The sequence below is a fragment of the Engystomops pustulosus genome, chromosome 11 (assembly GCF_040894005.1).
Source record: "Engystomops pustulosus chromosome 11, aEngPut4.maternal, whole genome shotgun sequence".
NCBI lineage: Eukaryota > Metazoa > Chordata > Amphibia > Anura > Leptodactylidae > Engystomops > Engystomops pustulosus.
This window is the reverse complement of record NC_092421.1, coordinates 30,675,658-30,689,003: the sequence shown is the minus strand read 5'-3', so window position 1 is coordinate 30,689,003 and position 13,346 is coordinate 30,675,658. Positions and strand designations below refer to the sequence as shown.

General features: G+C 42.9%; 1 protein-coding gene across 2 annotated transcripts in view; it reads left to right on the top strand.

Annotated features, from left to right (window-relative positions):
• MICU1 (mitochondrial calcium uptake 1) overlaps window positions 1-13,346 on the top strand; it is a 139,226-nt gene that overhangs the window by 75,014 nt on the left and 50,866 nt on the right. For both annotated transcript variants that reach the window (XM_072131114.1, XM_072131113.1), the window contains exons 6-7: window positions 499-613; window positions 6,151-6,233. In XM_072131114.1, the coding sequence (XP_071987215.1) occupies window positions 499-613; window positions 6,151-6,233 (198 nt within the window). The remainder of the gene's footprint in view (window positions 1-498; window positions 614-6,150; window positions 6,234-13,346) is intronic.

The window sequence follows — 13,346 nt, the reverse complement described above, 5'->3', positions numbered from 1 at the left end:
AGAGTTCATGGACTGGACCCTAATGTGATGGTGTTTTTGTTTTGGGGTCTTCCGTGCTTGTGATGTATACACATTTCCTGCTCTGGCAGCTGCATGCATTTTTCATTTATGTTTGCAAGATACTTGTGATTTTCCTCTATAGATCTTCTTTCTTGTATATGATGTGTGTTTTTTTATATATAGATGTTACTTTTCTAGTAGTCTCTGTCAGAGTTCTCAGGTACTAGTCCTCTCTTGGTTTTCAGAGCTTTTGACTTCTGCTTATAATTATATTATTCTAATTATATACATTTCATGACCTTATTATTTCAATATTACTAAGTGTTATATCATTGAAATAATGGGATCCTTGATGTGGTTATTAATTCAAGGGGTTAATTTATTTCGGAACTGTTGATTTAAAAGCTTTGAAAACTAAAATCATATATCAATGTCGTGATATGGGAATAGCCTGATGTGTGTGGGTTTTTTTTTTAATGTTTTTGTGTCTATTTCTAGAAAATTTCACAAGAACGAGAGAAGTTTGCGGATGAAGACAGCATTTTCTACACTTTGGGTGAATGTGGCCTGATCTCATTTTCTGATTATATCTTCCTAACCACAGTTCTATCAAGTACGTATGCAAATAATTAATAAGGTCCATGCCTAAAATAACACACCTATATTCATACCTCTTTTATTATCTTCAGTTAGTAAAATGATCATAATGAAAGCCTAGCGGATCGGTTTGAATCTCCATTGATTTTATTCGATTTCTCACAACTTCTGCCAGGCTTCTGTTACTTGAGACTGAAAAAATAGAGCTGCTTTTTCTAATTTTCCACTCAAATAATGTAAGCGCTAACCAAAGTAATGAGAACAGACACTAACAGAAGCCATTGAAATCAATATAACATATATTTCGGACTTTAAGGCGCACTGGATTATAAGGTGCACCATCAATAAATGCCTGCTAAAACGTCTGGGTTCATATATAAGGCGCACCGGATTATAAGGCGCACCGGATTATAAGAATGAATGACCACCTGTGCACAGTTCAAGTCAGCTGTTGTCTGTAAGTGCGGTTCATATATAAGGCGCACTGGACTATAAGGTGCACCTTTGATTTCTGAGAAAATCAAAGGATTTTTTTGTGCGCCTTGTAGTCCAAAAAATATGGTACATTTTATCGAATTTATTTTTGGTTATAAGATAAGATAAGATAAGATAATCCTTTATTAGTCCCACAGTGGGGAAATTCACAGCGTTACAGCAGCAGAGAGGGTACAGAGAGTGAAGTACAAACTATGACAACAATAATATTAGGGATAAATGAACAAAAAGAAAAGCGGGATAAAAAGATAAAAAAGAGACAAGCAATGATCGGCAGTTTGATGTTTAGTCTGTGGATGGGACCTGCAGGGACTGGTTAGGTGGGGGGCGCAGGTTACTTCTGTTTGGGCCTTGTTTGTTGAACAGCCTGAAGGCAGCGGGGAGGAATGACTTACGATAACGCTCCCTCTCACATTTGGGGTGAAGCAGTCGGTCACTGAAGGTGCTCCCCAATGCCACCACAGTCTCATGCAAGGGATGATTATATAATTAGTATAACGGCTGAAAATAGTGATGAAGGTCCAAATGAAGGTGTGAAATGGGGCTGAAAGATTTTTAACAAACACTTAGTACACCCTAGAGCAGTGGTGGCGAACCTATGGCACGGATGCCAGAGGCGGCACTCGGAGCCCTTTTTGTGGGCACTCGGGCCATTGCCCCAGCACACCAGACAAGACTCAAAGAATCTTCCTGTAGTTCCAAGCAACTTAAAAGATGCTGCTTTCAGTCATATTTTGATACTAACTTTGCTACTTGGGACTGTAGGAAGAGGGAGAATTAGACAGGGCCAAATTATTTTTGAAGGACCTCCTACTAGCCCCACGATTCTCTGTGTCCAGAGGGAAACTGGAAAGAAGCTAAAATGAGGATAATTTTCCATCTTTCTTCTGTGTTGCTGTCCTCAGGAGGCCAATATGATTGAAAGTTGTTGAACAGGGAGCAATAAGTTACTGCTTTAATTTTTGGTTAGCACCTCGTTTTGGGCTCCAGTTTGGGCACTCGGCCTCTAAAAGGTTCGCCATTACTGCCCTAGACTAATAGAGAAGAGAAATTGTCTGTTTTGTGATGGGTATACAGGCGCTCCCCTTGGAGATTTGTTGTAGATGCGGCACAACTCATTTTGGAAAATATGGGAAGGCTGTAATGTATCATGTGTACCCTGGTCGTCAACTACTAATGGGGGGATAGATAGTCCCCAACAATCCCCCACTATCAATGTCAATATTATCTTTCCTGTTATGCCAGGGCCACCCTCTGTAGAGAGCCTAATAAGCACAACTGGGTTAAGTTTTAGTTCATCTTGAGTGTCCAATATTTCAGTGAAAATTCCAAGCTCTTAAAGGATGCTGAGTATTGAAGTTGACCGAGTCTCTGAAAGGTTCAAGCAACTAAGTGGCACGGGGCAGGGTATTGCATATCATTGGTCTTTAATCGTAAAACCAAAATACCCATTTAATAAAAATAAACAGGTGCATCGCCCAAAAAATATTGCACCCTGTGCCCTATAGTGACTTGTTAATGAATATGTACAATCCGTACAATGCAGAACATTCACCATTTCCTTACACACTATACAATTATTGGACATAAGTTAAACTAGATCATACTGTAAGTACATAGTAAGGGGTATAAATTCTGACCACAGTCCTTATAGTCACCAGAGGAATTTGACCTCTCAATGCCGCAGATATAGGACTCCCATGAGCAGCCTTTTTGCTCTAGCTGTCTATATCAGCAGTTTGGCTGATAATTGGATTGTGTCCTGCACCTTGTGTCCTGTTGCTGATATAAAGATTTCACTGTAAATGATGAGTCTTTGGCTTGTTGGACAAGCTACAGAGACATTTTTTTGTAGGGTTTGTAAATCTTAATTTTGGATCCTGGGCCCAGATTAGTAAAGAATTGCCTTCACGTTACCCGGTAATTAGAAACGATAAATGCAGATATTATTATACAGATTATGTAACTAGTTACATTGCCTTTTACTACAAGCAGGAAACCCATGCTGTACCTCTGAATAATGCAAGTTATTCTAATCATAGCTGTATAAAGACTCGCCGCCTGCTGGTTTGAAGCCCTGCGGAGCCGAAACTGCTTTACTGAAATATATGATGATATTGTGGGAATAATCATCGCAGCAGTGTAGGAAAGTGAAGAATACAAGACGCTTCAAGCCGGTTTCATATGAGCGCGCTAAGTGCAGACATAGTAATGGCAAACAACTGCGCTTACAATACCTTCATGGGATTTCTTTCTCTGGTAATCCTGTGTCATTGTGAGCATTTGTTTTCTTTGCTCATATTCCTTCTCAGCGCTCTAGGTGGCTAAAACATGCTCTTTGTACCATTATACCATACAAGACTTTAGCTTGTCCAAGCTCTTTATGGTCTCCGTAGATAATAATAAGGTTATGTGCTTAGTATTACCATTGTTGACCGTTGTTGTTGTTTTATTTAATCCTAATATTTTTTTTTTAATTTCTAGTTTTTGATTATATTTTCAATTCCGGTACATTGTATAACATTAGAATCATTTTGAGCATGCGTCCTTGAAAAATCTTGCATTATTTTATGGATGGTTTTTCGTGCCTGGCCAAATTATTGTTCAATAATTAGATGGAAGGATTTCCTAATACATAAATATCAGGGAACCCTCCAATTGAAGTTCCCTTTAATTGACTCTTAGTTTTAGAAGCATTCAAAGGCGTCAAAGACGTCATCGATGATTTAACCCTTCATTCGAGAATTTTAAGGCTCTCTATTACATATAGATGGAAGTGTAACAAAATCGTAGTAGAGATCTGAACCGCTCATTCATTGCGAGTCTTTCCATTATTGGTTCATACGGTGTCACCTTATTGTGATCAGGGTATCTCTATGTCCTAGTGACTTTCTCTGCATAATAGTGCTGCACACAGCGTTTTCTCGCTGAAGAGGCCTATGAAATCAATAGTGTGACAGCGTGACCTATAAGAGCATTGATTGTAGTGTAACGGCGCTTGACTGGCGAAGTCAGGAGATTAAATGCTGTGAGAAAATCTTCAGTCTTATACACAGACCCTTAAATTCCCATTGTGATATCTGTGCTACATATTTTTTTATGTAATACAGATGAGTCTTGAACATTTGCCTTGGTAATTATCTGTAGTATTTACAGTAGAAATGGAAAATACAGTATTTTAAAGGTAACCAAACCGATCCGACAGTGTTCATATTTGATAGGTCTCCATTTGGAGTTTCTATTGAAAATTCTGCCATGTTTGTTGAAACAAATAGGACTGATCAAGGAAGCCATGGCTGTAATGTACATATAGGGTCTCATTATCCTTATGTGCAGTCTGTGGCCATAGTAGAATTTTACAACATACACATGGACAGAGTTATAAAAACTGATGGATTTGGGCTAGACCGTCTTTTGCTGAGCCAGATTTCTCACTGTGTTTCATGCTGAATGATAAATCTTGCGTTGGACTAAAACTGTGCAGTTGTTCTAATTCACCGTACAAATAAACCCAATTTCACTGGAGTGGATTCAAAATAGGAGAGATGGGTCCTTCCCACACATGCAGACAATTAGATATCCACAAAAACAGTATAAGTGATGAAAAATATCTTTCTTTATCAAAGCATTTGTATTCAAAATGACACATACCAAAAACTGATACTGTGCATGAATGTAAAGTCCTTTAGTAGTCCTTCAAAAGTCCATTAGACTGTATAGTAATCCACTCCAACCATTTAGCAGAAGGGTTCTGAGATTTAAAAAAAAAACAAAAAACATATGAAAGAGCAATTTTATATAGGAATTTATATTGACATTTTATTTAAATTGGTAAGTAGAAGGAATAGTAGGGGATTTCCATAAATTTGTAAATAAGATCTTTGCAATGGTGAGACATTTTGCCAAGAGTATTCTACAACAGCTATCGATGATCTAATAATAGTAATATTAATAATAATAATTATAATAATAAACGTGGGGCATAAATCCACCTATGTGTGATAAGAATATAAGGACTTTCGACCTATAAAGGAGTGCAAAAGGTCAGCTCTAAAATATATGTAGCCACATCATCTCCAGCACTGAGAATTTTTGGATATACTCCAGTATAAGCTGACCCGAATTTAAGCCCAAGCTCCTACTTTTACCACATAAAACTGTGAAAACCTACTGACTGGAGTATAAGCCTTGGGTGGAAAATGCATTTGTCACAGCCTCCACCCAGTATATAGCTAGCTAGCCAGCCCCATGCCCCCGGTATACAGCCATCCCCATCCCCATCTTTCAGGAAGCCTTATGGCATGATGCGAGATTAAAACCAAACCAGGATATCTATTCCAGAAGGAACTGTAGACAGCACTGTTTCGACCTAGTTGGGTCTCCTCAGTACAGTGTAGGGAACTGGTTTGGCTGAGCGAGAGGGTTGTGACTAGGGTCGGAAAGTAAGACTGAAGAGACCCAACCAGGTGAGTTCCTTGTGTAATAGATATACTGGTTTGGCTTTAATCCTGCCTCATGTCATAAGGCTTCTTGTAGGTCATGCTTGATGTCAATGAATCTGCCATACAAGGTAGCTAAAAGACGCATGGTTTTCCTTATCCCATCCAGGAAAACTTTGCATACTCTCCCAGAATCCCCTAGTGGAGCATCCATTGCTATAAGAATCCACATGGCGGCCATAATTGACAGTCTCCATACTTCCCGACCCTGTGAGGCGAGACAAGAGAGCTCTGGTTCTTATCTGCTTCTGGCCTCCAGGACAGAGATAGGAGGTCATGAAAATGGCACGGAAATTTAGACTACGTTGTGTTAAATCTCTGCATTAATTTATACTCCCATTCTTTCCTTTCCCTCTGTGTCTTGAAATGTCCCATTAAAATAGTAATCCTCACTAAGGTGGACATGCATCCTAGGCTTTGCCTCCCTTCAGCATCCTCCTTTAGTATCTGGCAATATGAGCATGATTACATTTATGAGCTGCAACAGTTTTCAAGGAACATCCGCTTAATGTACATCTGAATAATGAGCTGTTAACATATTTCTTTTTCTATTCTTCAGCTCCTCAAAGAAACTTTGAAATTGCCTTTAAAATGTTTGATCTGAATGGAGATGGAGAAGTTGATATGGAAGAGTTTGAGCAGGTGGGTGAATGTTTTACGGTATTTCATACAAACAGATGAGGTACATAATTTGTACTATACAGATGATGTATCTATGTGTAAGGGTACCCATGTGGGTTCTCTAAGCGTATTGATGAAGGATCGGATTTTGTAGGAACCCCTAGAATGAGAATTGATGGCAGTGATTACCATTATTGATCTCTATGAATTGCATATATTAGTGCGGCATGTCCTGCATGATAAATGTACATGCCACGAGTCTACATTCTGTCTCCTTCCATGTTACCACCTAGACATTTCTACGGTTCGAAAATTGCATTTGACTACAGGAATTCACCCCAAGCATTAGCAGGGTTTGCCGGACTGCGGGAGGGAGGGGGGGGGGGGGGGGCTTTGCCGGACTGCAGGAGGTGGGGGGGGCTTTGCCGGTCTGCAGGAGGCGGGGGGGGGGGGCTTTGCCGGACTGCATGAGATGGGGGGGGGGTTGCCGGACTGCAGGAGGCAGGGGGGGGTTTGCCTGACTGCAGGAGGCAGGGGGGGTTTGCCTGACTGCAGGAGGCAGGGGGGGGGGTTTGCCTGACTGCAGGAGGCAGGGGGGGGGTTTGCCTGACTGCAGGAGGCAGGGGGGGGGTTTGCCTGACTGCAGGAGGCAGGGGGGGGTTTGCCTGACTGCAGGAGGCAGGGGGGGGGTTTGCCTGACTGCAGGAGGCAGGGGGGGTTTGCCTGACTGCAGGAGGCAGGGGGGGTTTGCCTGACTGTAGGAGGCAGGGGGGGGGGGGTTTGCCTGACTGCAGGAGGCAGGGGGGGGGGGTTTGCCTGACTGCAGGAGGCAGGGGGGGGTTTTTGCCTGACTGCAGGAGGCAGGGGGGGGTTTTTGCCTGACTGCAGGAGGCAGGGGGGGGGTTTTGCCTGACTGCAGGAGGCAGGGGGGGGTTTTTGCCTGACTGCAGGAGGCAGGGGGGGGGTTTTGCCTGACTGCAGGAGGCGGGGGGATTGCCGGACTGCAGGAGGTGCTGGGGTGCTGGTTCCCGGACTGCAGGAGGCGGGGGAGGGGGGTGATGTCTGCCGGACTGCAGGAGGCGGGGGGATTGCCGGACTGCAGGAGGCAGGGGGGGGGGTGTTTGCCGGATTGCAGGAGGCTGGCGGGGTGGTGTGGGTGTGTGTTACATTACCGGACTGCAGGAGGCGGGCGGGGGTTGTTGCCGGGCTGCAGGAGGCGGAGGCTAGGGGGGTTGCCGACCTGCAGGAGATGGGGTGCTGCCTGACTGCAAAATGCTAAAAGATCAGTTTTCATTCTTGCTGCAACCTAGAAGTATACTAAGAATACCTCCAGGGGATAAATAATACAGAAGAAGGTACTGTTATTGGGGTTGGGGGGGGGGTTATGGGTTCCGTTCTTCTATTTCTTTAATGAATTCAAAAAGGAACCTTATGTGAAAGTAAAACAGATTGTATAGTATTATCCACCTAATCTTTTTTTTTGTCCCTGGGATTCATTCCATCTACAATATTTTAGTTCACGTATAACAAAACCTGACATTTTACTTAAAGAGGCTGTTATGACCCTTCACTTTCTGCTTTTATGATTCACATTACCTCAGTGAAATATTTTATCCATTAAAGGGGAATTGTCTGAGTAGCTGGTAACCTTCAAAATGTCACTTTTCCAATTAAAACCATATCTTATAATCACATTAAGTATTACTCTGCTTATATCACTTTAATCATAACCTTAGCATGGATCTACTGTGTGACTGGGATAGCAGGTTCTTATATTTATAAACTCACCTCCAATTCTCCAGCAGATAATGCAATTATTTTTATCAAGTAGATGAATTTAATATAAAATGTTTTTTTTAATTACTTTTAAGAGGTTTACCAGGAATCTGGAAAATCATTAATGGCTGAGGCCTGGGTGGGGAAATAAAATAGAAAGTATACTTGCCCCTAGGTTGTGGAGTCAGAATCTTGATAAAATGGACCAATTCTGACCTTGAAATTCCCCTCAATTGTCTATTCTAGGATTTAGGCCAGGGGTGAACAACATTTTTTGGTCCAAGGGCCAAGTTGTCATATAGCAACATTCACCAACAACCACAGTACAGCACAAAATATCACCCAGAAATGATAAATGCCACAGTGCAGCAATAAATACCACCCAACAAACCAAATACTAATTATAATAGTGCAGACCCCATAGCTGTTTGTACTCTATAATGTAATATTATATTTGTATATGTCCCCTATGATTTGTAAAGTGCTGCATAATTTGATGGTGCTATATAAATAAAGATAATGATTTATATTATTATAGAACAGGGGTCAGGAACCTTTTTGGCTGAGAGAGCCATAAGCGCCACATATTTTAAAATATAATTCTGCGAGAGCAGTACAATATGCTTAAAGGGACAATGGCTCCAGCAGTCATTAGTACAGCAAGGAGTGTTCCCCCCCCCCCCCCCCCCCCCCCCCCGTACTAAGCTTCCACTGGACCAAAACAATGGTAATTCCCTGTAAAATAAAAAATAGATAATTTACATTCGAGCTTGTCCCTATACATGAGCCAACCGCAGCAGAACATCCCCATACATGAGCCAACCGCTGCAGAACATCCCTATACACGAGCCAACCGCTGCAGAACATCCCCATACACGAGCCAACCGCAGCAGAACATCCCTATACAGACGCCAACCGCAGCAGAACATCCCTATACAGACGCCAACCGCAGCAGAACATCCCTATACAGACGACAGCCGCTGCAGTACATCCCCATACAAACGCCAACCGCTGCAGAACATCCCTATACAGACGCCAACCAATGCAGAACATCCCTATACATGAGCCAACCAATGCAGAACATCCCTATACATGAGCCAACCAATGCAGAACATCCCTATACAGACGCCAACCAATGCAGAACATCCCTATACAGACGCCAACCAATGCAGAACATCCCTATACAGACGCCAACCAATGCAGAACATCCCTATACAGACGCCAACCGCTGCAGAGCTTTCCTATACAGACGCCAACTGCTGCAGAGCTTTCCTATACAGACGCCAACTGCTGCAGAGCTTTCCTATACAGACGCCAACCGCTGCAGAGCTTTCCTATACAGACGCCAACCGCTGCAGAGCTTCCCTATACAGACGCCAACCGCTGCAGAGCTTCCCTATACAGACGCCAACCGCTGCAGAGCTTCCCTATACAGACGCCAACCGCTGCAGAGCTTCCCTATACAGACGCCAACCGCTGCAGAGCTTCCCTATACAGACGCCAACCGCTGCAGAACTTCTCTATACAGACGCCAACCGCTGCAGAACTTCTCTATACATAGGTTCCCGACCCCTGTTATAGAAGATAATAATAGTGCCGGAAACCCCAGAGCAGTCAACGATAATAATGGAGAGACTCCCAGAGTAGACAGTACTAATATTAAAGACCCCCAGAGCAAACAAATACTAGAGACTGTAATACTGGAGATCCCCCCATAGCATTCAGTAATACTGGAGATCCCCCCAGGACAGCAAATAATACTGCTTACCCCCTCCTCCCCTCTTCCCCGAAGAGCAGACCGCATTACTGGCGACTGGCCCAGAGCAGACAGTAATACTGGAGACCCCCCACTTTCCCCTGTAGAGCAGACAATAATAATACTGGAGGCCCCCCCCCCCCCCCCCCCCGGAGCAGGCAGTAATACTGGGAACCCACCCCAGAGCAGACAGGAATATTGGAAGTCGCCCCCTCCCCCCAGAGTAGACAGTAATACTGGAGACCCCCCCACATAGCAGACAATAATACTGGAAAACACTAAGCAGAACAGCTAAGCAGGCTGCTACTGCTGTAGTTACACCTCGGCTAGTTTTGTATTTCTTTAGAAGTTTTTAAAAAATTATATGGTGTTGTGTTTGTATTTTTAATTTTCTGTTTGTTACATTTAATTCTTTTAAATGTCTCTTCTCCATCAACAGCTTTTGATTACATGCAATATGTCCTTAATTGTTAAATGATTATCTCCATAGATGTAATTAACAGAAAGTGAGTGTGATTGTCAGAACCGAACTGTAATTAGTTTAGTAAAAATAGCAGAGGGTTAGGCAAACACATACAAAATCCTGGAAATGCCATTAGCACTAAAAGGTCCCTAATTGCTATGTAAATACCTACATGCAGTGGTGCTCTACACAGTAATTATTCTTTACATTATTAATGTGTGCATGTAGAGTAGGACCGGAGCCAGGTCCTCGAGGACCAGCAATGGAAATGAGAGGAACTACATATATCCTTCTGATGCAAGTTTTGGTGATGCTGGTCAGATATTCTAGTGCTGTAGAGCTGTTTGAGCAGCTTATTTATCTACAATATCTTTTAAAAGGTGGCTGCAAATGTCACTTGTCTCAGAAATACAACCCCAAGCCAAGTCTCTTACAGGATTATGGGGGACCCAGCCCTTTCACTTCAGTGTATGTTCATTTATTTGTATATACATATGTACCACATAAGTTATTTAGGGTGTGGGTGTAGATCTACCTGCACTCCGTATACTTAGAAGTAGCAGGGGTTTATCCCAAACACTACAGTCCCTTTAAAGGAAACAGATCATCAGATTTACAGATTGTAGAGCAGCAGGACTCACTGGTACATCTAAGCACCTAGAGGAGCCATAGTCTCTCTGCTCTTACAGTAAAGAATCCCTGCCTAGAACCGCGTCTCCTCTAGGAGCAGAGGCTGCCCCCTGTCTATGGCGATGGTAGAACCGCCTCTCCTCTAGGTGTAGAGGATGCCCCCTGTCTATGGCGATGGTAGAACCGGCTCTCCTCTAGGAGCAGAGGCTGCCCCCTGTCTATGGCGTTGGTAGAACCGCCTCTCCTCTAGGTGTAGAGGATGCCCCCTGTCTATGGTGATGGTAGAACCGCGTCTCCTCTAGGAGCAGAGGCTGCCCCCTGTCCATGGCGTTGGTAGAACCACCTTTCCTCTAGGTGTAGAGGTCCCCCCTCCCCCTGTCTATGGTGATGGTAGAAGCTCCTCTCCTCTAGGTGTAGAGGATGCCCCCTGTCAATGGTGATGGTAGAACCATCTCTCCTCTAGGTGTAGAGGATACCCCCTGTCTATGGTGATGGTAGAAGCTCCTCTCCTCTAGGTGTAGAGGATGCCCCCTGTCTATGGTGATGGTAGAACCACCTCACCTCGAGGTGTAGAGGATGCCCCCTGTCTATGGTGATGGTAGAAGCTCCTCTCCTCTAGGTGTAGAGGATGCCCCCTGTCTATGGTGATGGTAGAACACCCTCACCTCTAGGTGTAGAGGATGCCCCCTGTCTATGGTGATGGTAGAAGCTCCTCTCCTCTAGGTGTAGAGTATGCCCCCTGTCTATGGTAATGGTAGAACCTCATCTCCTCTAGGTGTAGAGGATGCCCCCTGTCTATGGTGATGGTAGAAGCTCCTCTCCTCTAGGTGTAGAGGATGCCCTCTGTCTATGGTGATGGCAGAACCACCTCTCCTCTAGGTGTAGGGAATGCCCCCTGTCTATGGTAAAGGTAGAACCTCCTCTCCTCTAGGCATAGAGGACGTTCCCAGTCATCATGATGCTAGAACCACCTCTCCTTCTGGCTACAGACTTGCTTATTAAAAATATCATAAAGAATCCTGTACTGAACATTAAAATAAACTGCAATCCACCCATTCCCCTAATAATCTTGTTTGCTCTCCTCTGTACTTTTTAAAGTTCAGCAATGTCTTGCTGAGCACTGGTGCTCAAAATTGTACACACTATTCCAGAGGTGCCTCTCAGCGCCTCCTCTGTGGGCACCCAGGTTGTAAACCAGAACAGAGTTTGTCAGATAGGACTCAAGACCTTCTCCTACAGTCTGAGCTGATAACAATTGAGGCGTTTGCTCCGAGCCCCACAATTCTACCTGTTCAGGGGGTCTTGGCGGGAAGCCACAATGGTACATGAGTTTCTCCACTTTCTTTCTACTGTATTGGTGTCCTCAGGATGCTGATACAATTAAAAGCCGTGACAGAGCATGGAGAAATAGGTTACTACTTAAATTGCCATGTTGGCACTTTGTGATACATATGTGGATTTAGCTTGTAGTTTGGGCACTCAGTCTCTAAAAGGTTCACCATTGTTGTTCTGAGCTATTGTGGCAATAAGTAGGATTGCATATCATTACAACTCAGTAAAACATGTTTTCAGCCATACATGGTCAGTAAGAGGAAAGACCATTATGGCTCCATCTGCATGAAATTCTTAGGAAGAAATGTTAATAAGATGTAAATGTGTACAGTAATAATATTAGTAATAAAAGAGTAGCAGAGGTGCCAACGTTTTGAAGAAACCATCAAGTGATCTTGCAGATACAAGCTAGTGGCAACACTTCTATGGGGCTGAGATGACATTTCTTTATTTTGATGTTTAATTCAGTTGCAGGAATTTGCAAAGCACTATTTTAATATGGATATGGCAGACCTTGTCATCAAACAGGCCATCTCATCTGGGAATACACCATAAAGACTGGGACAGATGAAAAAAGCAGTGTACACTAGATAAAACCTCAAAGCTCTCATAATATGTGACATGATCTATAGTGTAGTCTTGTGGATGTCAATATACATAACTAACTAATGCAGTTATTGACACACACGACAAATCCCTTCTAAAAGCTGATGTTATTTTGTATCTTGTTATTATAATGTATAGCAATGTCATGTTTTACAGATGAGGCTGCACAAGTCGACTTGTCCTAGCAATACTCTGCATCACATCACCGAAAGCAATCCTCTCCCGCTATGATATCATTTATTCTATATTTTAACAGAGACATTCCTATTTCAATGTCACACAAGGTTTTTTCAATTTCTAAATGTAGTAAATCATACTGAACAAAATTTTTCAGAATTTTCTTTCTCTGCAACTTGAGCTTCATCGAACTTTTAAAGGAACGTGTCATCACATTTTAAGCAATTTCAGCTATTGACAAGTTCCCATTCCACTCTATAAAGTAATGCCCACCTTTTCTATCTAAAAAAAGTAGGATTTCTATCACCATAAAAACTATTTTTTAATTTAATCTTATCTGCCAGCTTGCAAGAACTAGCAGCGAGTCATAGGGGTGCTTTTTTCCCTCCCAGTC